This window comes from Equus quagga, unplaced genomic scaffold (genome assembly GCF_021613505.1).
Source record: "Equus quagga isolate Etosha38 unplaced genomic scaffold, UCLA_HA_Equagga_1.0 146_RagTag, whole genome shotgun sequence".
Lineage (NCBI taxonomy): Eukaryota > Metazoa > Chordata > Mammalia > Perissodactyla > Equidae > Equus > Equus quagga.
In genome coordinates, this window is record NW_025796728.1 from 10,293,717 (window position 1) to 10,311,343 (window position 17,627).

The 17,627-nt window shown below is 38.2% G+C and overlaps 1 protein-coding gene across 1 annotated transcript in view; it reads left to right on the forward strand.

The window, feature by feature from the left end:
• Positions 1–5,650, forward strand: part of LOC124232965 (small integral membrane protein 14) — a 59,255-nt gene extending 53,605 nt beyond the window's left edge. The window contains exons 4-5 of the mRNA XM_046649933.1: positions 302–444; positions 2,503–5,650. Coding sequence (XP_046505889.1) covers positions 302–444; positions 2,503–2,535 — 176 coding nt within the window. The 3' untranslated portion in view covers positions 2,536–5,650. The remainder of the gene's footprint in view (positions 1–301; positions 445–2,502) is intronic.
• Positions 5,651–17,627: the final 11,977 nt, after the last annotated feature.

Consider the following 17,627-nt stretch of genomic DNA (forward strand, 5'->3'; position numbering starts at 1 on the left):
GTTTGAATCCTGGGCGCGGACATGGCACTGCTCCTCAGACCACGCTGAGGCGGCGTGCCACACGCCACAACTAGAAGGACCCACAACTAAGAATATACAACTATGTACTGGGGGGCTTTGGGGAGAAAAAGGAAAAAAATAAAATCTTCAAAAAAAATTATTAATACAATTTTTCACGTTAGTACAGTTTTTGAAGTTAACATTTAAATATCAGAATTTGTTTTTACATTTATCTAACAACATTACAATCATGATCATGCTACAGTTTTTGTTGTGAATACCTTTTTTTGTTTGTCTTTAGTACCAGGACCCTCTGGTGATAATGGCATCAGTATTACCATGATCTTGATGGCCTGGATGGTTATTGCAGTGATCTTGTTTCTCCTGAGACCTCCTAATCTAAGAGGATCCAACCTGACTGGAAAACCAACCAGTCCTCATAATGTAAGTGTTGTGGATTAGAAATCCATTTATGTGGGGGCACGGGTATGGTCTGGGAAGGGGGAGGAGTTTGTTTAGACTGAAATATCTGAGTTAGCAAAAGATTTAACTCATGGAGTAAGTTCTTCCTATGTAGTCCTAGTATATCTTGCAAGCCCAAATCACTTAGTCTTCATGGAGTTACATATAGAAAGAAGCTCAGACTAGTAGCCCCAAACTAAATGAATTCCAATCTTTATGCACTTGAGAAACATAAAAAATGATCCAGTTCATAATGCACAGCAGTATTTCTCAAATCTCAGTCCTCCACTTCCCACTTCTGTCCACCTCACAGTTGATCCTTTGCCTCTCATGCGTCCAGCTCCCTAAATTCTCTTAGTAGTGGCAGTTCAGATGTTTTCCCCCTTCTTCATTTTCTCTCCTTCTGTCATAGCTATTAAATACAGTAGAGACCTGAGCCTGTCTGGCTAAATCCTGTTTTCCTCTTGTTTTCCCATCCTATTTCTTTCAAACTCATTGTTCTACTTCTGCATCACAATAGATCAGCTGAGCTGGCAAAAGGAGAGGTGGGCATCATTCATGTTAATAAGTCCTGATACTTATGATTACAACCATTTTTAGAACCTTTCAAATGAAAAATATGATAAAGGGGCCCCATTGGGAGTTTTCAGTACTATTTTGAATAGAACCTCTATAAAGGATTCCTTTGAAACATTTTTAGAGCCAGTATTTATGTGTTTTCTTTTCCATTTGATTTGGATATTATCTCTTTAAAAATATTTCTGTGATGGATTCACTTGAACGCCAAATTATTCCTGTAATTCCCTTCTCCAACCTTCACCACGTGAATTCCTAAAATAATTGCTTTGTTTCCCCAATCTTGTGTGTTAATATTAGGAAGAAGTTTAGTTAGAGTAATTTCTTACATAGGAAAAAGCAAATGTGCGATGTTAACTGGTCAGTGCTTTGGTTTTCTTAGAACATTTAGATATGTAGCATGCTGACTTTAATTAAGAAAGAAGGCATCATTAGCACTATATAAAAAGCCTTAAATTCATTTTTGGTTTCTTGGAGAGGGGGGTATCCCTAAAGCAGGTTGCATTTTGTCTTGATAAAGTACTTTTTCCTTAGCCTTTTTTTTCTTACTTTCTATGTATAGTTTTTATTACTTTCATATCAAAGAGCAAGTTCTTCAGTGTTTGGAGCAAAGAAATCCACCTTAATAAGCTGACTTAGAAGCCATTAAAAGTGACAGAAATGCAAGATTACAATCCCCTGGGCCTTAGTTCATTGTAGACTGGCGGCTCTAGGAATAATAGTCCCCCTGCCGTAGGCATAAAGAAGAAAACTATTGACTAATTCCAAGTAGAAAAATTGATCACCCTCAACTAGGGTCTCCTCAAGCATGTCAGAGTAAATAAATGGAATCTTCCTGAAGATCCCTAAGAGCTCTAATGTTTCCTTCACAGTTCGGATACTTTCTATTGCAAGTAATAAGAACCAGCTCAACTTGGTTTAAATCAATGGCTTTATTGGTTTACACATCAGAAAATCCAGAGGTAGGGTTAGTGTTTAGAAAGTTTAGCAGTGTCACCAAAGACCCAGTTTCTTTTGCCATACCACCATTTTCATTCCAAGGTGGGCTCCCCTTGTGATCATAGGATGGCTGCCAATAGCAGCTGGAGCCACACGCTTCCTCACTGACATTCTGTAGCGAGAAACAAGTCTCTGGCTTCGCTTCGATTCTACTGCGCTCAGCCAGGCACCTTAGCCAGAGAGATGGGACTACCTTTATTTGTTTAAAGATCACCTCTGGAGCTGTCAGCGAGAGCAGTCATTTCCCTTTCTTCCATGCCATAGGGAAGAAGGAGACAAATGTTGGTGAATCACAATGTTAATCTAGTGTTCCTTTGTGCAGAAACATCTGAAAAGTTCAAATAAGTACATGATTTGCGATGGGAGGCTAGGGAGCATTGGTGCTCAGTTCTTACTATATGTGTTAGATTGGTTGCACTGAGGTTTAAGAAGTCAGTTCCATAATTTCTCTCTTTCTAATGCCAGGGACAAGATCCACCAGCCCCTCCTGTGGACTAACTTTGTGATATGGGAAGTGAAAACAGTTACCACCTTGCACGACCAAAAGAACGAAGATGACCAGAGTACTCTTAACCCCATTAGAACTGTTTTTCCTTTTGCATCTGCAATATGGATGGTATTGTTTTCATGAGCTTCTAGAAATTTCACTTGCAAGCTGATTTTTGCTTCCTGTTTTATCACCTTTCCTATTTACAGTATATTTGAGTAAATGATTATATTAAAAAAGTTACATCGAGCTTTTTTGGTTATCCTAAACTTAAACATTCCACTCATTCTATTTGTAACTGTGATTATAATTTTTGTGATGATTTCTGGCCTGATTGAAGGAAATTTGAGATCTCTGCATTTAAATATTTTAACAGTTTTGATAGGTTTTAAAATTGCTTTTTTTTAAATAAGGTATTTATAAAGTTATTTGGGGTTGTCTGAGATTGTCTTAAAGAAAATTAGAACCACACTGTACAGACACTTACCTTGGTAGTTTACTTGTGGGTGGCAGTTTTCTCTAGCTCTTAGGACTTGGCAGCCTTTGGAATATTTTACAAGTTACAGCTGAAATCTGTGTCATCCACTACAACTGGCTTATGTGGCTAGAAAAGGTGGAGAGAAGAAATGAAATAGTTGTTCACTAAGTTTTTTACTCCCATAAAAATGTCTAATACTAAGAAAACTTTAAACGACTTAAATATGGTGTATGATTTACAGTCCATTATATGACATTTGTAAGCCACTGTACGCTAGCTTTACAAGGTTTATGAAAGGAGGAGAAAGGTTAATTCTTTCTGTCTTTGCCAGATATAATCTATACAGTAATAATTTAAGCTATAATTTATTTGTAAAATGGGTGCCTCTCAGGAAGCTTCTTTTCTGTTGTAACACTTCCCTGTTAAGTGAAACTATTTTAAAGTTGTATTGGGGCCTGTTTGGTTACTGACGTTTGAATGATATTTACTCTATTTTGTTTTTGAAGAAAAAATTTTGAGTCTTTTGTTATCTTTCTGACTTTAAAAAAGATTTAATGAATTCTTGGTTTACTCCAAGGGAAAGAAGGAAAATGAGAAACAATCAAGGATCTTTTTCTCACCCTTATCTCATTCTCGTTTGTTAATGGGATGGATTGGGGGGGGGGAGGAGCATTACTATAAGTAAAATTTTAAGATGTATAAAAAAGTAAAAGGTTTCATTGTTTTGCTCAGTTTGAAAGGAAATTAATACAAATGGCATAAAAGTCTGCGTGACCTACATGGTTATGGAAGTTTTTCCTAGCAAGTGATTGCAGGTGATTTATGGGGGCTGGAAGGTATTTTGCTATCAATGTAAGAATTTTTTTTCCCCTAGATCAGTCTAGCTTTTCACTGTACAGACCTGAAAAATTACTTGTATGAATTGAATAAACTTCTCTATATCATTGTACTGTTTAATAGAGTCTCTGATACAATTGTGTGATGCTCATAGGGTATTTTTTTCTCCTTTATTATGATTACCTTCTCGGCCATAAACATTGTAAGGGCTTCATTTCATTATATAATCCAATGCTGACTGCCTGCATTCCTCTTGTACATCTTGGCTTCGTGCTCCACTTCTTGAAATAATATAACCTACTTTTAATTACTTGTGCTAATTGAGGGGTATCATAACACAGGTAAGTCAAATCCTGGATAAATGAACACCATAAATTTAAGGTTTTTGCTCTTGCTGTGGCCTACTGGAAGCCTTCCCATCTCTACAGCTGTTACCGTATTTAAAGCAGAAAGGGCAGGAATGGCATAAGATGGAGCTAAATCCCTATAAGCATTCCTTTTTCTGCCCTTGCCCCCTGAACTTGGAAGGCTTGCACATATATCATAACAGTCTGTTCTCAAAGCTGCTAGAAAGCTAATCTCGGCAAAGATACTGAATCTACAGCTCACAGATAATCGAGAATTGGCTTTGGTTGAAAAGTGGCTGTGACATGGAACCAGAATGTCTAGTGTTAGCTAGAGACCTAGAAATCTGGATTCTTATTCCTAGTTCTTCATTTCTGTCACCTACACTTAATTGACCTTACATCTAGAATGTTAACCCTTTCCTATATGGACGATCTGTTTAATTGGTAACAAATTTCCTTAGTGAAGTATATAGTCTTGGTTTTTTTGCTTGTAAAATTTCTCTGCATTCCTGAAAAAGATAGTGTACTATTGCACCTAAAGTATTCCTGCTAACCTAACTAGTAATTTATATTATTCTATTATATTCTTAAAGCTTCTACATGTGGCCTTTTTATTGAGCACACCCTTATTCATTACTTGGCTTGTAAACATTCACCAGAACTGTGGGTACAGTCATTTTTAAATCTGGAAAAAGGAAAGATAAAGCTTCACATTTTAATCACTTTTGGCTCTTGAACGTTCCACAAATGCCATTAAGAATTTTTTTTTGTTTTAGAGTCGTTTAATGTTCTTTTATGCAAAATAACGTTCTTTTGCTTTCCATACGGAAAAATTTAACATTGGAACTGTGTATAGTAAAAGATTTTATCATGTACCTATCCAAGCACTATCCCATGGCCAGCAAGTCATATTTTAAACAACTTGCAGAGATTTTCCAAAGTAACTATTAAATACAGCTATTCCATTGTTACTTTTAGTATCTTTGTGCTGTGTGATATGATAGTGTTTACGGAATTACAGATGTCTTACATTTTCAAAGAAATCTTGGAAGTCTGTGTATCACTCTGAATGAAATTCTGTCACTGTAAATCAATTTGTGCTAAAATTTGACTAGCTTGACTTAAGACCCAAAATAGCACCTTGAAGGAGAAATGAAGAGAGTCTACAGTTAATTAGTTAAATTTTTGTTGTTGCGATAGTAGGTTTACTCTTAACGTTATAATATTTCTCAATGAAAAATCATTTATTTGTTACCATGTCTGATGATTACTTTGTTAAAGGCAAAAGTGGTCATGTGATGTACTAAATGTTAATTGCTGTTTTTAAATGTTTAAATCATGCCAAACAAATCATGTCTGTGCCATCCAGGGTTTATTGTAATCTTTTACTGAGTACTTGGATTGGGGTAAAGGGCTTGTACTATGCACTTTTTATTAATGAATAAATAGAAAACGTTAGTAACACTTCTTGTTTTCTGTTTGGCCTTTGTGGGAAGAGAAGCAAGCATCTTTTGCTTAGTAAAATGTTAACATCATTAATTAAACAGTTTCTTTGTAAGACTTTTTACCCCTAACTAGAGACGTGCCCAAGAGAGAACTTTAAGTTACAAGTATTTATATAATAGCAGTGTGGGGCTAGTATTCAGAAGTATGGATTCTAAGAACCTATAGAAAACTAGATTGCAATTACATTTTTTAAATTTCTTCCTAGAATACAGGGTCAATAGATATTTTCTTTGAGGCAATAATACCCAATCGTGTTAATTATTTGAGCAGACATATGTAACCCAAAAAGACCTAGACCAGTAACCCTACTGAAAACACATAAAAGTGAAAATTTTCTTTTGCTCTGTGACCTGGAATACATCCAGATACTAAAGGTCATTAATACTCATATACATGTAAAATTGCTCTGTTATGATTATGATGTCAGGGTCTGTGTGATACTTAAGTCTTATTTAAATTAGCAAAATGTGTGAAATACATAATTTCCTGATATATTTAATGATTTCCATCTAAAGTTTGTTATATATGTGTCAGTGAATATCTGAATCCCCAGTAAAACTAAGGTTTTCATTAAATGACTGCAATACTAGTTTTCCTCCCAGAAAATGGAATTCAAACAAAATAAGTTTTTTGCTTCCTGCCATTTCATCTGATAGTTTTCTCAGTTCAAGATCTCATTTATAGAGTTGTTTTCTTCCCCCCCAAAAATGTTCCATGAACACCAACCATGATTATCTCTCATACTCAGATTTTTATTTATTTTTTATTTTTGCTGAGGATTCGCCCTGAGCTAACATCTGTTACCAATCTTTCTTTTTTTGCCTGAGGAAGATTAGTCCTGAGCTAATATCTGTGCCAGTCTTCCTCTATTTTGTATGTGGGTTCCACCACAGCATGGCTGACAAGGTGGTGTAGGTCCGCGCCCAGGATCCAAACCCGTGAACCCGGGCCCCTGAAGCGGAGCACCTCAGAGTCAACCACTATGCCACGGGGCGGGCCCCTCATGCTCAGATTTTTAAAACCTGGAGTTGTCAGTGTGATATTTCCCCATTGGGAACTTAATTTTGCCTATCTTTTCTCAAACAAATGGACTATGTTGGTGCAATAAACATTTCAACAAGTGTTTATTCCATAACTCTTTACACCTTAAAATGGATGTTCAGGATTAGATTACAGAAACCATTTTAAACCATCAGATGCCAAATCAAGATGCCTGTTGAAAGGGAGGTGGGAGGAGATGTCTGGGAGGCAGGGAATAGGTAGGGATGAAAACTAATATCTGTAGTTTCAAGAATAAAACAACTTGCCTATCAAAAAAGAATAATAGTCCCTCATACAAAACTGCTTATTTCTAGGAAACTTAGAAATGAGAAAAAATTGTGTACAACTCCTGCAATGTTGGAGGTTTTTACCTCTTAAACATTTGTTCCTATATTACTCATAATCTCAGACACAGCCTATGTCTTGCTCATTAATGGATTTGAATTGCATTGTTTCCATGCATTCTGAAAAACTGAGCAGAATTAAAGAGCACAAATACCACATAGCAGGTTCAGCATTATAGAATAAGTCTCCTATGCTGTTTTTAAAGAAATGAATGTTATATAGTCACTCATTAATTCAGTGCTAACGGAAGAAGCGCTTTATAGACAAAAGGCATTACAGACCCTGGCCTGAAAGCAGCTTTCCCTGACAACTAATTTGTATGGAAACATTAAGCTTTGGAAGTCTGGATGTCTTAAAGAGGATTCCTTACAGTTAATCCAGCAGGTACAATTTTGTGGTTACAAGGTATAGAACAGATGTAAATCTTGACACCAGAGCTTCCACCGCCAACAAATGGGTTAAGAGGTTTATCCTTGAAAATGTTCTTAGCCTTCGTTTTTATCTAACAACCTTTTCTTAAAGACCACATTTTAGTCTGTTCTGTCTTGTATTGCACCTCTGACAACATCTTACTTTCCCAGAGAGTTTCACTGGTTTCAATGGCAAAAGTCTATTGAAAGCTGGCAATCTCGAGCTTCAAGCATGATTCTGTTAGCCAAAGCTAAATCAGAAAATACAAGGCCTAAGGAAATCTTGGGCTAAATAAAGTAAAATTGAAAATTATAGCCTCTCCATTGAAGAATGGATAGGGCTTATAATTTTCTTCCTCTACAACATCCAAGGAATTTTTTTCATTGTGTCACAATATTTTAAGAATTCAGAGTCACATAGAAAGGTGTAAACTGGCAGCAGTTAAGGTCGAATTCCTTGTGCCTTCTTGTATTAATAATTTTTGATGCTAATCTCTGAAAGCATCAAAGATATTGAAAGAGTGCTTTTGTTGAAGAAAGATAGTTGACGATTAGTGTTATTTATTCTGTAATTTTCATCCAATTCTGAACCTATTGTAGCACTCTTCTCATGCAATAAAAATATTTAGCATTGTCAATAGTGTTTAGCCTTGGGGACAAATGCTAAAATAGCTTTATGTGAGCTAGACTTAATGTTGAGGTAAACAATTCATTCAGATTTTTAGCTTTTCCCACAACTAAAATATAGGCCAAGGCTATAGTGATTCTCAAACTTTCTGGTTTGGGGACCCCAAAGAGCTTTTATTTATATAGGTTATTTCTATCAATATTTACTGTGTCCCAAATTAAAACAGAACATTTAAAAGTAGTAAGTATTTTTAAATAACCCAATGCATGTTAATATATTTTTTATGAAAAATATCCATTTCCCAAAATGAAAATTTAGTGAGAAGAGTGGCATGTTACATTTTTGCAAATCTCTTTAGTAGCTGGCTTAATAGAAGAAAGCTGGTTATCATTTCTACCTCTGCATTCAATATGTTGCAATGTGTTCCCTTCTTATGAAACTGTATATATGTTAGTTTTCAAAAACTAAAAACCTAATGGTATTTTGAGCAGCCTATGCCTTGAGTAAGGAACACAAGTTATGTGACCCTTAGGCAGCCCACTTAATTCGAAGCATCAGTTTTCCTCATTTATTTTTCAGATGTAATACTACTTTGCACCAAGCTGAAGTGAGGATCCAATGAAATGTTTGTAAAAATGGTTTGTAAAGCCATAATAAATATTCTTATGTAAAGGCCTTCACTATCCAAACACACATGCACACACACCCTCCCTTCTCAAAACCTTAAATTGGGGGGCCAGCCCCATGGCCAAATGGTTAAGGTGGCGTGCTCTGCTTCAGTGGCCCAGGGTTTCACTGGTTCAGATCCTGGGGGTGAACATGACACCACTCATCAGGCCATGCTGAGGCAGCATCCCACATAGCACAGCCAGAAGGACCTGGAACTAGAATATACAACTATGTACTGGGGCGCTTTGGGGAGAAGAAGAAGAAAAAATAAGTAAAAGAGAGAAGATTGGCAACAGATGTTAGCTCAGGTGCCAATCTTAAAAAAAAAAACCCTTAAATTGTATAGAAACTATGGATTTAACACACTTCCATTGAATTCCCATTGGAAGGAATTCACCCTACTAGAAATGGACAGTAGCACATTTAGGTCAAAGCCTGGCATATGAAAAACATTATTAAAGATTAAAATATTAAATAGATTAGCACAGTTTCCAATCAAGATTTTAAAATCCTTGGAAGATAGACTGGAAAGCAAATAAATTTTGACTAGTAGAGAATAAATCCATTGCAAGAAAAACTAAAGAGCCAACTATTAGCAGTTTTCAACTTTGGCTGCACATTGCACTCAGCTGGAGAGCTTTAAAAACCATGGATGCCTTTTCCCTCTATCTCAGAGATTCTGTTATGGTGTTAATTGGTATGAAGTTTGGCCTAAGCACCTACAGGTGGTTCCAATAGCAGCTAAGGGTGAGAACCGCTGACCAAAAAGAATGCTAAACCTGTGTTTAGTTCTAGAGATGAAAAGCAAAAGCAGAAACAAAAGCAAAAGTTAATCATTTCCTTCATATGAATTGATTTCTATATATGGGTAGGAAATTAACTGAAACCCTGAATTTTCCTGAATAGAATTATATTATTTTGGTGAAGAAGATTGTCCCTGAGCTAACATCTGTGCCCATCTTCCTCTATTTTCTATTTGTGGGACACCACTGCAGCATGGCTTGATGAGCAGTGTGTGGGTTTGTGCCCGGATCTGAAACCTCGAACCCTGGACTGCCAAAGCAGAGTGCGCAAATCCAACCATTATGCCACAGGGCTGGCCCCCAGAATTTTTTTTTTAATTTTTTTTTTAAAGATTGGCACCTGAGCTAACATGTGTTGCCAATCTTTTTTTTTTCTTCTTCTTTTTCCCAAAGCCCCCCAGTACACAGTCGTATATTCTAGTTGTAGGTCCTTCTGCTTGTGCTGTGTGGGGTCCCACCTCAGCATAGCTTGATGAGCCATGCTAGGTCCACACCCAGGATCCGAACTGACAAGACCCTGGGCTGCCAAGGCAGAGCATGCAAACTTAACCACTCAGCCACAGTGCTGGCTCCTAGAATTATTTTTAATAATGATATCTCACAGTTTTTCCTGATGCCTAAAAATAATGATTATTTTGTCAATTTTTTCTTGTAGGGGTGAGGAAGGGAGACGCCATCCTTCACGGATGGTCCTAACAAGCCTATTCAGTTAATGTGAAGACTCTATGTTTAAAAAAAAAAACAGGCCAAGGAACAAAAACATCACTATCATAAGGAATAAAGTGAGATTATTACTTTGTGAGGAGTTGGATCAAAATTATGTTATAGGGTAAATATTCATTCTTTACATAACTAAATTTTCTAGTCTTCAGAAAAAAGGAATTTTCATTGTGCTATGTTATGATAAGGTCATTTGTTTTTAGTCTCTGTCCTCAAGAAGTTTATATTCTATTTACAGAGGACAGATAAATACAAAAGCTAACAAATAAAGTAAGATTATTTCAGGGGCTCCCAGTTGCTAAAGATAAGTTAAAATCCAGTCATGGTGAAAGAGCTTTCTGAAGAGATAATATTTGAGTTGAGACCTGAATGATGCAGCTATGCAAAGATCTGGGCAGTCTTCCAAGAGAAAAACAACAAGTGTAAAGGCCCTGCAATTGAAACAGACTTGGCATTTTCTTTTTTCTTTTCTTTTTTTAAAGATTGGCACCTAAACTAACATCTGTTGCCAATCTTCTTTTTTTTCCCTCTCTCCCTATATCCCCCCAGTACATAGCTGTATATTCTAGTTATAGGTCCTTCTAATTGTGCTATGTGTGAGGCTGCCTCAGCATGGCCTGATGAGCAGTGCTAGGTCCGTGCCCAGGATCCAAACCTGTGAAACCCTGGGCCACCAAAAGTGGAGCACACGAACTTAACCACTTGGCCATGGGGCTGGCCTCAAAGTTGGCATTTTCAAGGGATCAGAATAAGGCCAAATGACTGGTAGAAGGTGAGATCAGAAGTAAGGTGTAGGGCTGGCCCGGTGGCATTGTGGTTAATTTCACAAGCTCTGCTTCAGCGGGTTTGGATCCTGGGTGTGGACCTACACACTGCTCATCAAGCCATGCTGTGGTGGTACCCCACATACAAAATAGAGGAAGATTGGTACAAATACTGGCTCAGGGACAATCTTCCTCAAGCAAAAAGAGGAAGATTGGCAACAGATGTTAACTCAGAGCCAAACTTCCCCACCAAAGAAGTCAGGTATACATCTTGTAGGATCTTAGAATCTAAAATAAGGACTTTGGAGTTCATTATGAATATAAAAGCCACTGGGGCAGGGGGTGGGGAATATTATCCGATTTATGATTTTATAATCTCACTCTGGCTGCTATGTGGAAGATGAACTGTGCATCGAGAAGAGAGACAAGAAGTTAGTAAGTCACTGGAGTCCAGATAGGAGATGCTAGTGGCTTTGACTAAGGTTGTGGCAGTGTGAATTAGAAGAAGAAATCAGACTTAAGACATATTTTGGAGGTAAAGCTAATACACTACATTGATGGCCTGGCAATGAATGGGAGGGAAGAGAGAAAACAAGAATGACATCTTGTTTTGGGGCCTGAGCAACTGAGTGAGTGATGATACAAATCGAGATGGGAAAGGTGTATGGTAAGGGAAGTGAAGGGTGAGAAGAAGCAGACTGGGGGCAAATATTACTCAGGATACAGGTTAGCTTGCTAGAATAAAGAGACTCCAGTGGCTTATAGACTTAAGTTCTCTTTCATGGAACAGTTCAAGAATATAAGTAGTGAAGGGCTGAAAAGCTTGCTTAAGGTATTCAGAACTCTATCTTGTTGCTCCACTGACCCATAGAGCAGTGCTTCTCAAACTGCGGGTCTGTGGTCCACCCAGCACTGTCCTTCTCTGCTTGGCTAAAGATAGTTCACCGCAACACCCATTGGGTCAGTGTTCCAGTCAGAGGAGAGGAAAGGAAGGAAATATAGAAGTCCTGCCTCTTCATTTAAGGGTTTGTCCTGGAAACTATACATATCCCTTCCATTCATATCCCCTTAGCCAGAACTTAGTCACATGATCATATGCAAAAGAGACGAGACAAGGTGGTCATCATTCTGGGAAATATCTGCCCAGCTAAAATTTGGGAATTCTATTACTAAATAAGGAAAATGTGGCTATTGGGATCATCTGGCAGTTACTGCCACAGAGGAAAAACAATATTTCAGTGTTGGCTGTGATGATTTTGAGGTGCCTACTAGACACCCAAGTGGAGATCTTGAGTAAGTAGTTGGATAGAGATGTGTGGCGCTAAGTTTCCATTATAAAGGGAGATGTAAATTAAAAGCCAACAGAATATAGGTAGTATTTGAATCTTTGAGATGGAACAAAATCACTTAAAGAGACAGTAAAGACAGAGAAGAGAAGAAATCCCTTGACTGGGACCTGGGGTACTGCAATATTTAGAGCTCTAGTTGAGAAAGAGGAACCAATGAAGTAGACTGAGAAGGAGCATCCAGTGAAAGAAGAAAACCATGTGAGGACTCAATGGTGTCAAACTCTACTCATAAGCTAAATCATGGAGACAGAGAATTGAACATTTTGGCAGAAAGGATTCACTAGTGAACTTGATAAAAGATGTTTTAGCAGAATGATGGGGATGAAAGCCCAGCCAGAGTAGTTAAGGAAAGAATTGGAGGAAAGGAAGGAGAGACAAAGTACGAGCAATTCTTTGGAATGGGAGCAGAGGAATGAGGTAGTAACTCAAGTGGGATATGGGTCTAGGGCAAGAGGGAGGATTTTTATTGTTTTATTGAGATGGAAGAAAAGAATATCTGCAGAGTTGTCAAAGGATACCTATAGAACCCCCTCCACTTCCCCACAGTGATATCACCCCTTTCTTGGCCTCAGCACCACCACCATCATATCTGAAAAGAAGACCCACAGAGGGGCCGGCCCCGTGGCTGAATGGTTAAGTTCGCGCGCTGCACTTCAGCGGCCCAGGGTTTCGCCAGTTCGGATCCTGGGCGCGGACATGGCACTGCTCGTCAGGCCACGCTGAGGTGGCCTCCCACATGCCACAACCAGAAGGACCCACAACTAAAAATACTCAACTATGTACCGGGGGGGGGGGGGGGCTTTGGGGAGAAAAAGGGAAAAGTAAACTCTTCAAAAAAAAAAAAGGAGACACACAGAGATCTATGTGTTTTTGTCAATGCTCTCTCAAGCCTAGCTTCCTATTGTCTCCCTATACTCATAATCTTGCTATGATAATTGGCCTTAGAGACTATCAATGATTAATCCTATCATGTACTATACCCGTTTATATCAGCATCCACTAGAAGTCCAAGACTCCCAGGTCATCAGTTAGCCATCACCCTAAACTGAATCTCACATCCTTCCTTATGCCCTAAACCTCCTAAACTGAAGGGTCATCATCAGTAAAAGCCCCATACCTTCAACTTTTTCTCGGAACATTCCCTTCACCAAAACCTGTTATCTCCTTAAGGGCGCTGACTTTCCCATTGCCCTCTCAAATCAGAGTTGTTTTCTTTTCCAGACCCTATAGTAGAGGTGGTGAGCTTCTTCCTGGTTTCTCATTTTGGCTGCCAGGCTATCCCTCTCTCCTGCTTAAAACTCTCCACTTCTTCGAAGCTCCTGCTGCAGAGTATTCCACATGATACCCTGTCTTTCACAGTCATCACAATCACAGTTTCTTGAAGATTTTAGCACTAGATTTTCTGCTTGTCTTTTCAACACTCTTCCTATTGTGATTCTTAGCGATATCAATACACAAGCAGACACTCCTTCCAGTACTCAGTCCTGACCTTTCCTCCAATGATCTTGTTTTCCACACAACTGCCACTCTGATTGCTATATCCTAGACCTATAATTTCTAACTTTATTGCTTATAAATTCATAAAAGAATTTTGAAAAACTACATACTGTCTTGCACTTTTTTTTTTCCTTTTAGAAGTGCAATGCAATCTTGATTCTCTCCCTTAACAAAGGCTGAAATGTGTCCCTTCCACTTCAATCACTTGCTCAACCAACCATACTGCTGTTGTCATTTAATTCTTTTTTCCCTATTTGTCCAAAATACACAAGGAGGCAGAAGGGGGTCTAAGCCTTGACTGATACCTTTTCACTTAAACTTATGTGGCTCTATCTGTGAGAAAACCAAGTGGAATCTCTGCTCCAGATTCAAAGCTACCTCCATTTATTTTGTACAATCTTTGGGTAAAGCCACTAGTGACAGAAAGATCATAATGCAGAAACTACAAGAGATTTTACAAGACTTCCAAACAAAACTGGATAGCTCCAAAGCATGAAGATAACTACAATCCCAGCTGCTGTCCAGGGTGCCAGAATCGGTGTGATTAAATAGCTCGGAAATTTTGGAGAATGGCTCTGACTTCAGTCAATGCCTAGCACATTTTAAGTTGATATTTAATATGCTTCTAGGTATAAGTAAGTTTAATTTTGTTAATAAAAATAGAAAATGTTAAACATTATATAATATGAAGACTACAAGTGGAAAAATGTCATTATAAGTTTGATATGACTAAGAGGAACTGCTTTACTGAATAGATCTTGTAAATTTCATCCATGTCAATTTTATCCAGTATCTCTTGAAAAATTTAATAGTCCTGTAAAATACCCAAGTTGATTTTAAAGGAATCAAGATTACTAATTTACATGGTATCTTTTGTTTGGAATTTAGAATATTCCAACATAGGCCAAAATCTCCTGTTTCTAACTCTGAATTTCAGCCTTAACAAAAATATATATAAAACGAGGAAAGACAGATTTGAGGTGTCTTGATTAATCACTGTAGGGAATATCCTCAAAACCAGAATTCAGTTTATTCCTTTGTTTGGCACCCAGGAGAATTTTATCCCTGGCTAATGGATCATAGTAAGGTTTTGTTTGGGTGGAAGGTAAGCCTTTCTTTTGAAAATGGACTGTTCTCAGGCAGATCAATTTTGGGAAAGGGTACCTGTGGAAGTTGAGGAGCTGGAAATTGATTCCCTTAAACGTATTTGTGTAAGGCGAAACTAACCTGTACAGTCAGAAGCCAGGATAGAGTCACCCTTGGTGTGTGTGGGGGTGGGGTGGGATAGGCGACATTAACAAAGTCTTTACTGCTTTTCTTCCTCAATCATCTCTTGAATCTGTTCATTTCTCTGAATGTCCATGGTTACTATCCTGGACACCCTACTTCCAAAGCTTGATGACTATAATTGGCTATGAATTGCTCTCCCCACATTCACTCTTTTTATTCCTCTAACTACCCTCTTCATTTCCCCTATGGGAGCTCAATTATTACAACTTGAGGAAGCATCCCTGACCCGCTATGTTAAAAACGCCTACTGTATACTCTCATAAGACTATGTATCACTCCTCAATAAAGTTGTAATTTTACATCTATCTGTGTCATTGATGTTTCCCCATAGGGAGTAAAATTTATGAAGGCAGATGGATGGTAATTAGTCTCTGGGTGATGAACATGATGTAATCTACAGAGAAATATAAATACAATGATGTACACCGGAAATTTATATAATGTTATAAACCAATGTTACCTCAATGGAAAAAAAATCTACAAGGGCAGAGAATGTATCATTCATTACTCACAATTACATGCCTAGTGACCAGCACAATCCTATCACATAGTAAATACTTGGAGGAAATATCTATTGAACAAATGAATCAATGGTTTTTAAAATTGAAGAGGAACTTGTCTATAAATTGAAATCCTACATGAAAAACTGATATGTCCAGCAGATAAACAGATAAAAGTGGAACTGCTCTGATTTGGAGAAGGGAGACAGATGTAGGAGACCCAGAGCCCTTCCACTCCCACTCGTTCCTCACGGACTCTGACACACCACCAGAGAAACTCGGAGCTCCAGGAAACATAATTTGAAAATAATTAGCCTACATCAAGCACTTTTCAACCTTTTGTTCCCAGGATTCCTTTACACATTTAAATTTGAAGACTACAAAAAGCTTTTTGGGGGCGGGCCTGGTGGCGCAGTGGTTAAGTGCGCACGTTCCGCTTCAGCAGCCCAGGGTTCGCTGGTTCGGATCCCGGATGCGAACATGGCACACCATGCTGTGGTAGGCATCCCACATATAAAGTAGAGGAAGATGGGCACGGATCTTAGCTCAGCGCCAGTCTTCCTCAGAAAAAAGAGGAGGATTGGCAGCAGTTAGTTCAGGGCTAATCTTCCTAAAAAAAAAAAGTTTTTGATGTTGATTATATCTGTTGATATTTACCCCATTAGAAATAGAAACTGATACATTAAGAAAAACACATTAATTCCCTAAACTTGACTATAATAAATCCATTACGTTAACATAAATAGCATATTTTCATGAAAAAAATACATTTCCAAGTAAAAAATTGGTAAGAAGGTATTTCTTTACATTTTCGTAAATCTATATCTGCATTCAATCTGTTACAATGTCTCATGTCATACAGCCTCTGGAATATTCCTCTGTATGCTCGTGAGAGAATGTGAGTGAAAAACACAAGTAACATATTAGTCTTATCATGAAAATGTTTTGACCTCCTGGATCCCCTGAAATGGTCTCAGAGACTGTCAGCACATCTTTAGAACTGCTGTCCCAGATCCAAAGGTCTATTCTAGCTAGTATTGATACTCTAATTTAATTTCTGAGATCCTATTGACTGTTCTGAAGATCCTAATTATTATCAAAATAATAACGAAGAATGTGAAGTGAACACTAGGCAGTGAAATGTTGAACTCAAAATATGCAATTACTAGTTCATTTCCTCTCTCCTCCTAGCCTGGGAGCTTTGGAAGAAGGAATCGGGTCTTGATCCATTCTGCATCTTTGGTCTTTAGGTTGTCTAACACACAATAGACAATATTTGGTGGATGAATGAATTTAACTGCATAGAATGTACAATGCCTACACAGCCTATCACACTTTATACAACCCACAGCAAACTGTGTTTAATCAATTTAACAGTGTTCTTAAAGTTGTCATCATGATCCTATCAAGAAAACCATCGTATACATGGTATTTTAATATGCCTTTAAAAACTCCTAATCACTTTCCTCATGACGTATCTAAAAATGGCCTTTGACTTCAAGAACAGATTGTCCACCTGATGTAACGCTTAATTTAATGAGGGAAACAAAGTCACGATGGCTGTTTTTCTTCTTAGATTTTAGGTTTAAGATGACCTTGGAGTGGGGAGGGGAGCAGAACTGCCCTCCATATTAAAAGTGGGCAGGCTCCATACGCTAATTTTACTCTTCCTCATACACGGCACTTGTGTGTTGCACACTCTCTGCAATATACCATGCACAGACGACCCAGATCCCGAATCTGGCAGGAGTATCATCCCTGGAAAACACCCCTGGGGGGCGTGGGTGTCCTGATTCTTCAGGGATCAGGGAGGGGCACTAACTGGTCCAGTCAAGACAGGACTCAGCATCCTCCAGACGTGAGGCGTCTCCTTCCCAGAAGCGGCGATTCGGACAGGATCTGACTAAGCTTTGGGCCGC